Here is a 17,514-nt window from a genome sequence, read left to right on the forward strand (position 1 = left end):
CGAAGTTCATGGTTAAGTTTGACTCTATAAAAGTCCCCTAGGATTATGAGGGGTGAATCTGGGTGCGTTAGTTTATATTCGTTTACTTGGTCGACCGATGTTTGAAGTGCGTTCATGTTAGCTTCTGGTGGGACGTAAACACCAACAAAATGGTGGATAAAATGACAAATAATCTAAAGAGCTACTGCAAATCCGGGCTGCAGTATGTCTTGAGTTCTGTGACATCAGTGCACCATTTTCCGTTGACATAGAAGCATGTTCCACTGCTCTTTGATTTCCTCGATAGCTCTGTGACGCAATGAAGTTGGAAACCGGGGAGGTGTGGCGCCACATCCAGGATGCATTCACTGAGCCATGTTTCAGTGAAGCAGAGTACTCTGCAGCATGTGCAAGTCTTTGTTGGACTTTGTGAGGAGGAGAAGCGCGTCCGTTTTGTTGGGCAGGGAGCATAGGTTTTGCGAGGTGAATTGACCACTGCTCGTGTCCATTTTTAAACTCAGAAACTTTAGTAAACTGTGGTAACCCCAAAAATGGGCAACTGATTTCTCTGGCATTGTTCAGGATTCTTGTGACTGGCGTGCATGCCATGTACCATGTGTTTCACGTCTGTAAAGATCAGTCCATCTAATTGAATTCAGCGAGTGTTAATGCAAAAGCATTGCCCTGCCTTCATATCCATCACACTGAAACAATTGGGTTTTAATTAAGTTCAATTACATTTTTTTTTATCACTTAAATGGGCTGTGTATCAGCTTTGTGTCAGTCTGTTGTCATGTTTAATATAAAGCTTTGCCAGAGTCATTCTGGAGAATAGTCAGCACTGTCAGCGGGTTAATTGGAACATGAAGCAGAATCTTAACTTGGATGAATCACTATAATTAAAAAAAAAAAAAAAAAAGGTGTAATTGTTTTCATATTAATGCATATAATGTGATCACGTCGGGATGATGTAGTAATATTGTTACAGGCATTGTTTCTTTAGCTCTAATTATGGTAATGTTGTTTTCTATTGGGTGAGATAACACAATTGTGTTTTCTTATTTATACTTATCTGTCGTCTTTGTCTCATTTTGCTCAAATTAACATACAGGAATGATACTTGTTTTCTTGCAAGCTGTGTTGGGAATGTCTGTGTGTATTTCATTAATTAATCTGTTTAACCAGAGATTAGCCCAACATCAGTTCAATTACCTTTTGTCACTCCATTCATTAGGGAATAATTATTCATTAGCCTGGCTAATGAAAAGCACCGTTAATTGGCAATGGAGCGATAAGGGTTTAATGAAGGCACTAAGAGTAGTATGTGTGTTTTTACTGGTGTGTGTTTTCTATTAATTCTCTTGATAACGAGGTGGTCCAATAAACCTTTATTAGCTGCTTAACCAGGACAATAAGAATCAATGCGAAAACTGTTGTGATGCGAATACTAACGGTCACAGACTGTGACTATTCAGACCCATATGCATTTTAATTATGTGTGGTTCTGTCTTATAGCTGGAACAGCCACTGAACCTTCAACTCCAGCCCCACCCCCTCCTGAAGCTCAACCACCTGAGGTCAAGGCTCCTGAGGAGGAAATGGACGTAACTGATGATGACATCACTGCAGGTATTAATAACTACTTTGTATACAACATCAACAACAACAAAAGATACTTCACAATGAAACATATAAGGACCGGCACGACCTATGTAATATAATTAGCGATTACTAGACCTACGATGATAAAAAAAAAAATTGCTGGTGTCGGGCCGAAACCTCACAAGACACAATCTGGTAGATCAATATGTTTTTTAACAATCTATACTATAAATCAGTCCACATATGTGAGTGTTTAATTTTTACAAATTACTGACCAATTTAAAGTGTTGAAAATGGCTTGCTCACTTTGATGATGCAATGTTATTGGTGCATTGTTGGGGGGTAAAAGTGACAAGTTCCACAATGCATATTTAACCCATTCATACCCAAAAATGTGTAAATTCATTTTTTTTTTAATACTTTGTCCTTCACTCCCAAAATTGTATTATTATTTTTTAATTTAATTAAATTTTATTTTTTATTCATCTTCTGACATGAGGGTGCATAAAGCAATGGTAGTTATTACAAAAATGGCCAGCAGGTGGCAGCACAGTAAAAAAAGAAAGTTGTTTTTTTTTTTTTTTTTTTGCCAGTGCTTTCAACAGAAATGATTAGAGGTGTGCAAAATTTCCGATTCTTAGATTATTCACGATTCGGCCGTGGAACAATCGAGAACGATTCACAAACGTCCAAATTCCGATTATATAAATATGCCAAGGGAAGCGAAACTAAAGTGACCCGAGCGAAAAGTACGCGGAACTGAAACGCAGTAGCACGCGCGGTCTTCGGGACGCTTTTTGGGACGGACCGAGAGTACACATCCACAACTCACGCCTCGAGATTCAAAACAACAACAAGCATGGCTGAGCTGACCAACCCACCTCTTCGTGAGATCAGACCTGCTCCGAAAAGGCAAACAACTTCAGGCGGAAGTATCAGCTAGCTGGCTGCAGTGCGTCGGTTAGCGTTCTACAGGGCGCCGCGCAGTGATACGAACGAACGAACAGAAAAGTAGTGGCTGGCGGTAATGGCGTCTGACTTTATTCAGAAAAGAGTATTGTGGTGGAAATGTATCACGCTTTTGAAAACAAAAAGTTTTTAGAAGAAAAACGCTTTATTTCCGAGACCCCAGCCAGCTTGCTGGACTATTTTCTTTTTTATTTTCTTCTCGTCCAACGTCGAACCAGAACTGGTGTCACCGAACGCTGTCAGAAAGAAGTCAGTGCTGATCGCACACACGGGAGGTGAGGATCAAATTGAGATTCATGTTAAAAAAGCCGAACGATCCCATTAATGTTTACACGTTCATGTTTACACAAGTTAAAAAGCAGAAAAGCACTTGAGGGTTGTTGTTTTTTTTGTACCTCTGAGAAACTTTAATGTTTACATGTTCATCTTTACACAACTTAAAAAGCAGGAAAGCACTTCTTTTTTTTTTTTAGGCATTTGTATTGAAGTAGTAGTTCACATTGTCTTTCATTTATACCTCAATGCACTTTTGAGTGGATAAAAATACTATATTTTTGCTCAATGCTATGTTTTATTCTGTTGAAGACTGAATATACTTAAAAGCTGTTGTTACAGAATGAGGACTTGAGTATTTTATTTACTGTTTTGAACTGTTAACTTGATACTGAAATAGTAGTTTATGTAGGCCTGAGAGGACTTTTGTACTATTTTTGTAACTAATGTACGAAACATTAAAAGCACAAAAATGCATTGTTTTTTTTCTGCTGCCTGGGGGGGAAATCAATAATCGTTTTATAATCGAATCGTAGCCTCTGAATCGTAATCGCAATCGAATCGTGAGGTGCCCCAAGATTCCCACCTCTAGAAATGATGATGTAATAATGATGAAACTTAACTATATTCTAATTGCTGCAAAATAGAAACAAATATATATATTTTTTCCTGATGACAGAAGAGACGCTAATCTTTCTTTTGGTAGGTGTCCAATGTTTTTAGAGCAATAGAACACAATATTCTGTGGGCCTTGCAAAATCAGCCAAATCCAGTAAAACAGGAAGTGAAGGTTTGTTTCACTGAAAATGGCTGGGAGTGATTCTGGAGGTCCAATGTGTATTTGGCCTGATGCTAGCAAAATATGCACGTTAAAAAAATCACTTTCAAAATATATATATTAAAAAAAATAATTGAAAATGCAAATGTAAGGATGACGAACTGCGAGTATGTGGGTGTCAACTACTAACTTTGTATTATACGAAATAAGATTTATGTGGTCTCATTGCATCATACTAAAATGACTGGGAGGCAGTTGTGCTACCTACACAATCTACTCTGCCACCCACTGTTCCATACACAATCAGTTGCTTATTATTCAACTTAGAAACTTAGATGCATGCACATTTGTAAATTTCCACAAATTTACACTTCCCTCATGACATGCAAATATATTTTGCAACACTAATAACCTCATGCATCCAACCTTATTTACTTATTTAAAAAAATAGTTTGACATCTTTACTTTCCCAGCTTCCTTCCTTCCTTCCTTCCTTCCTACTTTTCTCCCCATCCTTCTCCCAGACCAATCAATATTACATACACAGCTAACAATTTGTCATTTCACACTGGTCATTTTTATTTTTTCCCCTGTATTGACAGCACATATTTGTCATTTTCTACGCAGCATTAAATCTTTAAAATTGTTCACACACCAAGTCCAGTCAAATATTCTTCTGTTGAGGGAAAATTACAAATTGCAAAGGGAAATTGCATGTGAAAGGTGTAAAATAATAAAATAAAAAAATTAAAAATTAAAAAAATGAGCAAGAGAAGACAAGGGGGGAAAGAATGTCGTCGACAACTACAGACTTACTTCGCTTTGGGCTGTCATCATGGAGCATCTGAGTTTACTGTTCCACACATGCACTTATCTTAGTCTGGTGGGAGGGGCAAGTGAAGCCCGGTGGGCCACCGGACTAATGAAACGCTGGGGAAAGCCTGTATGAATTAACATTTTTGCAGCACGGAGATTCTGCGGCGCAGCTTCTGTGTGTCCGCTGCGTTCTGCCTCACTGCCTGGCACCTTATCCTCACACACGAACACACAGACTAGAGATGTGCAGCACCAGTATGAGTATGATGAGGATGAGAGAAATTACCGTACGTGTCAGTTATCGCCATTATATCGAATATCAGCTTTTGTAGCCCCCAATATCAGTGACAAAAATCTCATTGCTTGGACTCCAATACAAAGCTCGGACATGAATTATTAATATAGTTGAGTATTATTGTAAAACACAATAGAGGTGGACTAGCCATCAGGAATTTCGGGAGTTTCTCAAATGGCTGGCCTCCTTTGCTCCCAAAAACGGATAAATACGTTCTATTCTAAATGTTTTAAGTGTCCCAAAGACGTGTTTATACGTTTTGTTTTTTTCATGTTCGAGCATACAGAAGGCTTTGATGCAGCCTCTCAACTGCAAAGAACAGTTGAATAAACGGTAGTTATTACATAAACAGCCAGTAGGTTGCAGCAGAGCAAAGGAGATCAACCAGGGCCATGTTGGAAAAAAAGCTCAATTACTCTGAATTCTAAATAGATTTGTGAGTAATGATGAAACTTAGCTATATTCTAATGCTAATTGCTACAACACCGAAACAGATAGAAATATGCTTTTTTCCCTGATGAAAGAAGAGACTTTAATCTTTCTTTTGGTTGGTTCCATGTTTTTAAAGCAATAGAACACAATATTCTGTGTGCCTTGTAAAATCGGTCAAAATCCAGTGAAACAGCCGGGAACGAAGGGGATTGTTTCTGTGAAAATAGCTGAAAGTGAATGAGTTAATTTCTTCTTGCAAAAAGTATTTAGACATTACTGTAAATAAATTCAGAATTTGTTTTGATAGAATATATGGAGCCCTACAATATACATTTTTTTTCCCCCTGTTAGATCAGAATTATATTTACCCTTTTGTGGGACTATTCTGGGTACAAGATAATAACCCATTAATTCTAAAGCAGTGTAAACAAGGAACATGAATGTTGCATTTCTTGTCTCAACTCATCCTTTTATTTTTCCGTTTCCACCTTCCACCCCTTGAGAGGGTTTGCAGCAACACAGATAGAGGTCAGAGGTGAAAGGTCAGGCTGACCCTTACCTCTCGGTGTCATTAGCCCAGTTGTGATTCGGTTAGCCGAAACGCTAGCCTCCCCTGCTAATCTAATATCAGAGCCTGGAGGTTGTTTGGGTCAGCTCACATTTCTCTTCAGCACAGATTGAATCTAGGCAGAAATGAATGTTGTGAGCGGTGACTTTAAACCCTCTGGATTGTTTCTGATGTTTGGGTTTGCGTAGTTTTGACACTGAGGGACACCGCTGCTGTATTGGAAATTTGTTATATTTTAGACTGGAGTTACTATTGTAACTATTTTATTTGTGTAGGATTGTAGTGCTGATTTGATTAAATTAATTTAGTATCTATAGCACTCTTATGGGATATTCTATTGGACAGTGTACTTAATGCATATTTGGTAGGTGATATGATATTACAGAGACCATAAATTATCAATTTGATTATGGCTCTTCCTTCTCGGTGTGCGGACTGCTCTGGTGACTCATTATTGCCTCTAGTGGAACATTTTGGTAATTAATTGTCCTTGGTCTGGGGCAGGTACTTTACAAATTAAGATTAATGATGACGATAATCATAATAATTGGGGCAATTACTTTTTCATGTGAACTTTCCCCTTATCAATTTTTCATTTCAAAAGCGCATTTGTATATACAGTATTTACTTGGGGGTTTCTATGAGGTATTAAAATTGGCTAGCCGATCTGATTCAATATACAAATAAAGACTTAGACTTGACTTTAATAGTAAATAAATAATAATAATAGTAAATGAACAAAAAAAATTTTTATTTTATTTTATTTTATTTTGTTTTTGCCATAGGGAGAAGCGAAAGGCAAAAATCATATACATATTGGCACTTTTTAACTCTAAGCTAATAAATACATAATCGAAGAAGTATGGGATTAGTAAATTAAATAAATTTAAGTATCTATTTGAACAGATGGGTTTCTTTCTGTGATTATGTGGGTTTTTATCCACCTTCATTCCAAAGTCATGTAAGTTCGTTAAGACTTACAATTGTCCTTAGGTGTGAATGGTTGATTGTCTTTAGGCCCTGCGCCTGGATGGCGACCAATCCTGGGTGTAACATGTCTCTCAACTATGGGCTATGCAGCTAGTCTTAAAGTCTGTCAACTTACAGTTAAAAAAAAAAAAAAAAAAACTTCTAACTTGTGTCTGTGTACATAAAAAAAACGTATAAATACGTCTTTGGGAGACTTATAACATTTTAATAGAATGTATTTATACGTTTTTGGGAGCAAATGAGTTAAGTACGTGTTTACTATCGCTTAATCTGGCTTCCGTTGGTGTCGCTAAATATCTTTAGCTAATGAATGCTAAACACTATTGCTACCTCAGTATAGTTCAACAGCAAGTAAATACACTTATGAGCACTCAGTATGCCACTTCCTTGTTTACCATTCAGTCCCGGCTGGCCACATTGTTGCCAATAGAAAAGACGATGTGTGTGATGTAGCCCATACTCAAAGCTGATTTGAAGTTCAAATTTTTCAGCTTGGGCGAAAGTGCGGATTTTCACCTTGCCGCACCACCTTCCACCGCTCCAAACGCGTCCCCTGCGCCCCCTCAGACCCTTTCACAACGTTCCGCGTGAAGCACATTGACAACAATGCAATCAAGCCACCGGAAACGCTGCAACAACTGAATTTCTATAGGTTGACAACTCTGCGTATTGATGATGATGCCTTCTAATTGTACTGAAAAAAAAAACCTGACATTGATAATTTTTAAAACTGATCATTGTTCAAGCTTGTGTCTTCTTTATTTACCAGCTTGTAAGTGGTTTGTTTGTGGTTGCCCCCGACGGCCCTGCATCCCAATCAAACTCCGCCTCTTCCCATCATACTTGGGCTTTCTTGTGACCACAAATTCTTGTCTGTCAGTCCTAAGACAATAAAATGCATTTAACCTTTAGACTGACTTAGGCAGGTTCGAAGGGCAATATCCACTTTAGGATTTTCAATTGTTTTTCCTGTGGCTCTTTTCTTTATCATCTTAATTGTGTTTTCAATTATTTCCCAAGCTATACCGTCCCCTGACATTCACTCGAAGGACGGAATGTATCCTTGACCACCCATTTATTCCATCGCAGCACACTTTTGTTTAAAAGAATTTTGTATTGGTTGTATTTTCTTTTTGAGAATATTTTCCACGGACTACTGTTTGCTTTCTCCTTCTACCTGCTTCCGTTCACACGTCAGTTTCCTGCTGATATTGATCCTTTTCCCTGAGTCCCGAGTGATCAAGTTTTACCAGCCTCCTATTGATTAGCAATGGATGCAGAGCCATGGTGTCGGATTGGAGGTTGATAGGGTTACCGCTTTTTGAAGTGAGGTTTGGTAAGCTTGTTAGCATGAGTTCCCCTTCAGGGTTCCCAAAAAAGGAAGATGTTTTAGTTTTTATTGTCATATGGCTATGAATTATGTATAGTTGTTATTTTTTCTGTTATAGTGTCTCCCAGTGTTTCGAAGAGCTAAGTTGTTTGGGATTTTATGCCCATTGACTAGATCAGGGGTGTCCAAACTTTTTTCCTCTGAGGGACACATACAGAAAAATCAAAGAGCCACTTTCAAACTTTTATTACTTGAATTTATCAAGCACACCAAAACTGTCAATCAAGCAACTGCATATTGTTTATTACTAGCGTGTTTTTTCGTTTTTTTTTTAGCTGCTGCCTGAACAACTTTCTTTCAGGCAAATAGTTTATTAAGCTAAAAAAAATCAGCGATACAGTGAGGGCGCCAAATGTGAACCGCGTTATAGCGAGGGAACACTGTATTCTCAAATACGTTTGAACATATTTACAGCTACGCTCAAACTTATTTGCAAGTCCATTCCAATCTATGTTCAAACGTATTTTCAAATACGTAAATAAATATTTGCAAATACGTTTTAACCTATTTACAAATACGTATGAACATATTTATAGGCTAAATTCTAGAAACTGCTTTTTTCCTATAATGCCACGGGGTATGGACTTGACATGATCAAGTAAAAAAAAAAAAAAAGAAATAAAAATAATAACAAAATAAACAATGTTTACTTACTAAATGTTTGAATGTACTGGTATAATGTAGGCTAAAAAATTTGCATTTTTGTTTTAACTGCACAAGTCAATACCCTGTGGCATTATGGGACAAAATGCTTTGTTTTTAGCATTTAGCATGTAAGTACGTTTAAACATATTTCCAAAAATGTTTAATAATATTTCCAGGTATCTTTAAGCTATTTGCAAGTACGTTTAACGCACATGGAAATTGTATAAACGTTTGTTTAAATGTACTTGCAAATACTGTATGTATATTTGCCATGAGTCAAAAGTGTTTACTTGACATATTTAGTAGAAAAGATTGTGGGGTGGTTAAGAGCCTGTGTGATATTTTCACAATTTGAACCTTGACACAATGTGGACTAAACCATTTTTTGCTGGTAAAATTTGTATATTCACCCACAGTGGTATGAAGAAAAATGCTGTTTAATGGTTGATTTGCATATTTAGAAAAGCTCTCCAGAATATAAAACAAATTTATTAGTAACTAACATCCTTTTTAGTATATGCTGTGGGATGCTTAAAAATGGTTGGCGGGCCACAAATGGCCACTGGGCCGTACTTTGAACACCACTGTACTATATAAAGCACGGTCCAGTAATAAAAATGTCAAGTTATATCGTAAATGTATATGTTTTAAAAACAAAACAAAAAACATACATTTCCCTCTTAAAACGCGACTTCTATGCATGCCAGCCTTTTCTGGTTTTTTTTTTTTCCATCCTTCCATTAATCCATTCCTTGCCCTGTCTCCCTCATATTCTCTGTTTGACCTTAAAAAAAAGGGTTGCATTAAATAATTTTCTTTCTCTTAAGGATAATGTTATTTATCCAGATAGCTCCCCCCCCCCCCCCCCCAACGCAGGCAAGTGGGGAGGAGAGCTTGTTCGTGCCCCTCTTTACTTTATTGGGTTATGTTTGGGAGCAGGTTGACCAACAAATAGGATTTAGATACAATGTCATTATAATAGATCTTCTGGCCATGAAGGAAGGAGATCGATGGCCTTCAAAAATCAATCATTCCTTCCACACGGGCCGAGTGGCCGCAGGTAGGATGTGATTCACCCGACGACTGTCCGCAGACATCTCATTTCATAAATGAAGTTCGGAGCATCTGCCAGTCAAAAAAGGAAAAAAAAAGAAGAAGAAGCTTTTACATTAGCAAAATGTTTTCGTTTTTATGGCTACCACTGACTTAACTGTAAAGTTTAGCACTGACAGAAAGTTTTGAATCTCAGTGAAGGTCTAAAAATAAAAGTCGACTTAACAATTAGTCATCGGCTGTACATGAAACAACTTCGCAGCTGTTCAGTGCGGAGAATTTACAAAGGGAGATTTGAGCAAATCATATTTGGAAAAATTTGGGTCAAAAGTCTACTTTTTTTAAGCGGTGAGGACACGCAATCAAGTCTGTTACTTTGTAGAAGACGTTCATATTTTTCTGAATTACATAGAATGCCTTGAAATATAATGGTTGCTATCAAACATTTGATGTACCCTTATCTGAATGTTTTTCTCACGCTACCGTAACTTTTTTTTTTTTTTCCTTTCTGTAAATCAGAACTTTTTGGTGATTCTGGTTGGAAGTCCATCTTTAATTCTGTTATCTACTGGCCCAGTCTGGCCCAGGGAATGGATGCCATCTGTAATCCATTTATCAGAGCCAGCCGCTGGGCCTTCATCCAAATGACAGCTGGCCCTTTAGCAATCTTATTATAAAGAGCACCAGGATATAGTATGAAAATATGGGGGAAGGGGTTTTTGAGGGTCTGAAAAATTGAGTAACAAACACGTGGACAAATGGCACCCACATTTGTATGAATCACTGGACAACATCTTGCAGATGGACATTTTCATTTATTTATAGGGTTTCTTATGTGAGAAGTTTTGTCTTCTTGGTGTTTTATATTTTTGTTGTTAACGTTCAATGATTATTTTTCATCAGACGAATACGCTAACTTGTAATAAAGGTCAACAACTGATTAACATCTTAACCTGGTCTATGGAAATGGTGGACCAAAATATTTCTTTGAACATTACTTTATAAATGTCCCACCGGGCTTATTACAGAGGCCGATATGGATTCAATTGGATTCATCTATCCACTCACTGCATATAGATTTTTTTTTTTTCTACACAGAACAGTCATAGTTTGACCTCCATCCAGTTCCAAATGTGTGTTTTTATAAATACTTGAATTCACTACATTAATAGACTTTATAAATAGTGGAGCTGTATCAAAAATTCCAATCCACAGAAATTGTATGGTTTGATCATTTATTTTTATATTTGTCTACATTTATAGTTGTGTATTAGTATCTGGATTTGGTGTGGAGTTGTTGACAGCTAAATTTTGTGCATCTGATGTGGGATCAATTCCTACTCGATGCCTTGTTCATAGTCACCCTGTGATAGTGTTACTTTTTGCTACTGAATAGTAATACACATTTCTGCTTGTAGCCAAATGCATGTTTTCTGCTGTCCCTTACTATATGATTAAGTCACAGCTGCACATGGAAGCACAACAGAATTTTTTAGTGTAATGCACAGACAAGGTTTGATCAGAGCCAAGTTTCTTGAATTAAATGAAATAAATAAATGAATATATATATATATATATATTTATTTTATTTTTCTGAAACTGATATATGAATAAAATATCACCAGTGGTATACAGGACTGTCTCAGAAAATTAGAATATTGTGATAAAGTCCATTATTTTCCGTAATGCAATTAAATAAGCAAAAATGTCATACATTCTGGATTCATTACAAATCAACTGAAATATTGCAAGCCTTTTTATTGTTTTAATATTGCTGATTATGGCATTTTTTTTAACTTGGTCTGAGGAAATATTCTAATATTTTGAATTATGATATTTGAGTTTTCTTCGGCTGTAAGCCATAATCAGCAATATTAAAATAATAAAAGGCTTGCAATATTTCAGTTGATTTGTAATGAATCCAGAATGTATGACATTTTTGCCTATTTAATTGCATTACAGAAAATAATGGACTTCATCACAATATTCTAATTTTCTGAGACAGTCATGTATATAGTTGGCTTGGCTGTAATAGACTTTCCTCTGACCAATCATAAGTGATTGTTGCTTTAGGCCTGGACTGGGGTTATATTTCTCATGATCCTCGAAGTTCATTTTGCTAACAATCAAATAGCTTTGGTTACTTTTACATCATATGCAATGTAAAATGCTTTTATATATATATATAATTTTTTTTTTCATAAAACAGGTTGCCTTCTCCTCTACTCTGAACACTAAATCTGATGTAATCCTTATTTACTGTTAAGCAAAATGTAAGCTACTATCATATTATTATTTTTTTTTACAAATTCATGTTATTATCAATGACTTTTGATTACAAATCCAGCAAGACCTCACAACAGTGGTTACCTCTCCCTTTGTATGTTCCATCTTCCAACCTCCTGCTGCTAGTGTGGGAGGGAGGGAGGGTGTAGTGTGGGTGGGTGTGGCTAGCAGGGGCTTTGTTCCCTGCAATATAAATTAGTTGCAATGATTTGCTCACTCACCCAAAGACAGAGAAAATCAAAACTAAAAATCTTGGTAGTTATAGGCTATTGCATCCGCTCTCTCTCATTCTCACACACAGTCACACACACCCCCACACAATTTATACGTATGTTACCCTTATTGGGCGTGCGATCTTTTTAACCATGTGTGTAAAGGAGCTCTCATCGCCTACTGTGATTTGCCGCAAACACAATCTTCAGGAGGCTGCTGCTGCAGTTCCCCGCTGTGCAGGTTCCGTTATACACGAGTGTACACATACACAAGGTTCTTTTTAGGTGTTTGTGAGCACAGTGGGGACGCACATAAATACTCGATAGAGAGAAATAACAAGTGTGTCCTATCACATGTGGAGAAAAAAAAAATCAAAAGAGGTCTGTGTATGTATTGCATGCACTGTAACAAAAGATTCAGTTGAACAGTAAGGTGTGTCTTTGTTTGGCTCTAAGTAATGACCTGACAATAGAAGTACTGTTTGCCTTTTAGTTGATATCAGCTTCATTTTGATTCACAGGTCTCCAGATTACGAAATTATAATAAAATAAAGAAATGTTAATGTTAATTAACCATATTAATCCAAATATTAACAAAAAAAAAAAAAAAAAAGGTCCTCTACCTTTGGTCTGAAAATAAAAATTCAGCCTGATAAAATGTTAAATAATAACATATATTAAAAATAATAAAATAATTAAAAAAAAAACTAACTAAATAAGTAAATAAATTAGGGGTGTCAAAATTAGTGCATTAATTTTGATTTAATTTAAAGTTCCTTTCACGCCACAATTTTTATTTTATTTTTTAATGATCGCCCCTGACTTGGAAAGCCTGTCAAAATTTCACAGTAATAAATTTAATAATAATAATACATATATTTGTGCAGACTGGGGTCAATTGTATTTTACAATTTTAATAAAATTGTGCAGAATTTCACAAGTTACTTCATGTTGAAGATTAGATAGCTCTTAATATGAAAAGAAAAATACTGTCTTACAGATGTAGTTATGCCATCTAGTGGCAGAGAAGTGACCTCAACGCAAATCAATATCACACTCATTTTTTTTCAGGACAGATCTTTTTCATTTTACCTACATTTTATTAAATATTGTGAAATTACTGCATCAATAACTAAATGATGCAGCCATATTTCTATTTAATATTTTTCTATTTTTATGTTAACAAGAGTAACCTGGCAATAGCCAGATGGGTATGCTTCGCAATATCCATCTGGTACCACTCCGCAGTAATTTGTTTGGGAATAGGCGGGACATTCCGTACAATAATTCAATAGTACAATAGTTTGTTTTAACCAATCACGGCCACGGCTAAAAATTCTGTCTTCGTTCATGTCGAAGAGAGGGAAAAGCACGAACATCTTACCAGCTAGAAATGCACGAAGCGCCTCTCGCTGTTCAACATTCAACAAGGAAACGATAAGTCATTCTGTGAGAACAGAATTAATTTCAGCGTCCATACGTACATGTTAGGTTGGTTTGTTAGCTCCGGCGTCGGCGCTTGCTTCCTGGTTTCGTCACAGTTGTAAATCCCGCCCCCAAACACAATGTCACTCTGTGATTGGTCCGAACCGTTCGGGAACGGCAGTTATCTGCGGGAGCGGTACAAGATGTATTCTCCGGAGTTTGTGAACTCACAAATACCGCGAGAATTCATCTTGCGAGAGCAAGGTTATAACAAGAGTATGAAAGCGTAGATATTTTTTTATTGTACATTTAGAACAGTTCTAAAATTTGCGATTAATCATCAGTTTACTATTCAAGTCATATGATTAATTACGATTACAAAAATTTGGTCACCTGACACCCCTAAATTATATATATCCTGTGTAAAAAATGATTCAGACTATGAAAAATATATTTAGATTCTCCATTTTGTTTGATGTGGAAGTCAAAGCGTCTAACCATTCGTATGAGGTTTGCTAAATTTGAAAGGCTGCAATGTTTCCCTTGAAACTCACACCAAGTTCTCTTTGTCTCTGTGCGCAAGGCTGTCTTTCCAACCTTCCACCAAACGCCAAGAAGATCTCCAATTCGTATGAGGAGCGCCGCAAACAGGCCACCGCCATCGTGTTGCTGGGTGTCATCGGGGCCGAGTTTGGGGCTGAGATCGAACCCCCAAAAGGTGCAGCACGTACTCGGGCCGGCGGGCAGGTCCCTGAAGGCTTTGGACCAACAAGTGGCGGGTCCTCAAATTATTCCCTGGCAAGACACACATGTAAGTAACTGGGACACTTCTAAACACAACACAACTAAAACATGACACTGCTCTTTTCAGGGTTAAGTAGATCATTATGTAATACAGTACCACGCAATTCAATCGCAATGCATTCCGTGATGCGACTATCTCCTTATGCAATACAGTTTTGTCACAAATCTAGAACTGTTAAAAAAAATCAGTGGGATTAAAGGTGAGGGGTAGAGTTAAGATTGATTTTAATCTGTCAAGCTTGACTCTTTAAAGAGCTTGGCGCTAAACACACACATGCACATGCACACTGATTGATCTGAGCCTGTGCCACACTGAGCCTGGAGCACTTGAGCCTCAGTGAGCATCAAACCTGCACTAAGCAGAGTCGCTCTTCCATCCTGCTTCTCCAGAGCTCTGATTGGTTGTCTCTGGGGGCATCCACCCCGAGACGGAGCCTGTCTGCTTACTGATAGGCTGTGATCCATGGTGATTTTAAGTTGGGGCTGGAGTCCGGACACACTGTAGATAGCTCACCTGAATGGACTCAACACTTGCATGAACCCCCTAAAAATCTCATACTTCAGTAATATATTGAACTTAAATATGACAGTCTTTTAACTATGTCACTCTACTTCCATTGTTTTGGTTGACTCATCTTCCAGGCCATAGATGTTTTTGAAAGAAAGTTGGCTTTTCACACAAAACTGGTATTGATAGTGGGCAATACCAGTTGCTTGCTGATTAGTGCCCTTTTTGAGGCCGATATCGATTTTTGTCAGAAAAAAAAAAAGCCAATTACTGATAAATCTGCCGATTATTTATTAAAAATATATTTTATACAAATATTGACAGCTAAGGCTGCTTGAAAGTGCTATATAAATCAAGATAACTTGACTATTCCTGTGCGTTTTGGCCTCTTGGGGGCAGTGTGGTGCCATGCATCCATGGCGTACACACTTAAAGTGAGTACAGAAGAAGGTTGTGATTGAATTCTATTAAAATAACTCGTCTATCACACATTGGGAAGAATTTGTGCCTGTGCGTAGTGTTATCTCATCTGTTAATATGTGTTCCCACAAGATTTGTGTGTGGATATTCGTTATTTGAAGGAAAAACACTCCCGAAGTCTACGTTAAACTTCCTGTCTTCCTGTTAGCATTTGCTAAATTCCTGTCCGTGCTAGGCTAGCAATGTTTTAGAAACGAATCATGTTTTGTATTTAAATATATAGTGGATGTAATTCTTTACGTTGTGTGGTTAGTTTTACAGTTAACTCCAACTGCGGCGTCATTAAACAGCTTAAAGGACACTTGGGGACAACAGAATAACGCTACACACTTGCTAGTTGCTAATGCTACGAAAGCAAAATGGTGCATTCAGGGCATTTTCACAGCGTCGGAAACTTTGGTTTTCTTTGATAATGTTTTAGAATACAATCCCAATAAATTACACTCAGCGATATTTCAGAGCACCATACAAGCATGTGAAAATGTTGTTTCTATATTTTCATTCAGGCCTCCTCAGTATTCTTAGCCTCATTCCATCAGTCTGTCCTTCAGCCTTTTCTCATTCAGTCTATTGTTTTTCTCTCTCCGTCCACCCCATCTCGTACTTCACCTGTCTCTGTCATGAAATTGAAAGATGGATTGGTGTTGTTGGCATACAGTGCTGTGTGCGTGCGTGATAAATGAGAGCTGTCTTCCCAGAGAGAAGCTGGGTACAGTAGTCTACACGGCAGCGTATGGATTTATGTTTTCATGTGGGGAGAGAAGAAACGTAGAGGATGGAGGGGGAAATTGAGCCTAGGATGGAAGGAATGACGGACAGATGATGACAAAGGAATGGTTGGACATGATAAAAAAGACAAACTGTCCATTGTGTTCTTTCTCTGGACAATTATCTCTGTCGTAAATGTCAAAATACTGCAAGTCCCTACAGGGGTCCATTCATCATGAATGGTGGCATTTTGAAACATTCATGAGAGCTGATTGGAAATTGAGTTATTTCTTTTTCACCTCTTTTTTTTTTTTTTTTTTGGGCAGTACTTTGCACAAAAACAGTTTTCCGCAATACTGTAAATGTAAAATGTTCTCATTTAAATTTCATACCAGTCGTTCAGGGATCATACTGTTGCGCTTAACTGAATAACTTTGAACGTGTAATTCATGCTTAACTCATTTGCCTCCAAAAACGTATAAATACGTTCTATTTTAAATATTACCATGGTCCCATAGACGTATTTATACGTTTTTGTTGTTGTTTTATGCTACAGCAGAATGCTTTGATGCAACCTCTGAACTGAAGAGAATGATTGAAGCAATGGTAGTTATTACAAAAATGGCGGTGGCAGCGGAGTATAAGAGATCAACCAGGGCCATGTTGCAAAAAAGGCTCATTTCCGCACGGATTTTAAAAAGATTTGTGAATAATGAGGAAACTTAGCTATAATCTAATGTCAATTGCCGTAAAATGGAAACAGATACAAATATAGTTGTTGTTTTGTTCCTGATGAAAGAAGAGACTGTAATCTTTCTTTTGGTAGGTTCCATGTTTTTTCTAGCAATAGAACACAATATTCTGGGCCTTGCACCAAAATCAGTCAAAATCCAGTAAAACAGCCGGGAGCCAATGAGGTTGCTTCAGTGAAAATGGCTGGGAGTGAATGAGTTAAAAGACGTTTTCAAAGAATTTTGTCAAGTATACACTCATAAGCCGTATGCCAGAACATTAGACAGTGAAGAGAAGACAAGACCTTCAAGACCTTTCTCCACTAAGTCCTTAACATTGATTTGCCTTCACTCAAGTGAAACAGTGGAAAAAAGTGTGGTAGCTGGAGGAAAGAAAGTAAAAACCCTGTTGTGTCGGCAGTTAGGTTAGCCCGTAAATTAAAATGTACCAATCTGTTGCCATTTCACACTCTCTTCTTTCACTCCTCGCTTTCCTCCCGTTGTCCGTTTCCTCGACCAAACTCCTGCTCTAATTACCCTCTCGGTGTTAATGTGACATGTTTACTACTC

At 37.3% G+C, this 17,514-nt stretch overlaps 1 protein-coding gene across 2 annotated transcripts in view; it reads left to right on the forward strand.

The window, feature by feature from the left end:
• wdr7 (WD repeat domain 7) overlaps positions 1-17,514 on the forward strand; it is a 71,223-nt gene that overhangs the window by 38,211 nt on the left and 15,498 nt on the right. For both annotated transcript variants that reach the window (XM_077497291.1, XM_077497292.1), the window contains 2 exons: positions 1,495-1,608; positions 14,297-14,524. In XM_077497291.1, coding sequence (XP_077353417.1) covers positions 1,495-1,608; positions 14,297-14,524 — 342 coding nt within the window. The remainder of the gene's footprint in view (positions 1-1,494; positions 1,609-14,296; positions 14,525-17,514) is intronic.

Source organism: Festucalex cinctus, chromosome 15 (assembly GCF_051991245.1).
Source record: "Festucalex cinctus isolate MCC-2025b chromosome 15, RoL_Fcin_1.0, whole genome shotgun sequence".
Taxonomy (NCBI): domain Eukaryota; kingdom Metazoa; phylum Chordata; class Actinopteri; order Syngnathiformes; family Syngnathidae; genus Festucalex; species Festucalex cinctus.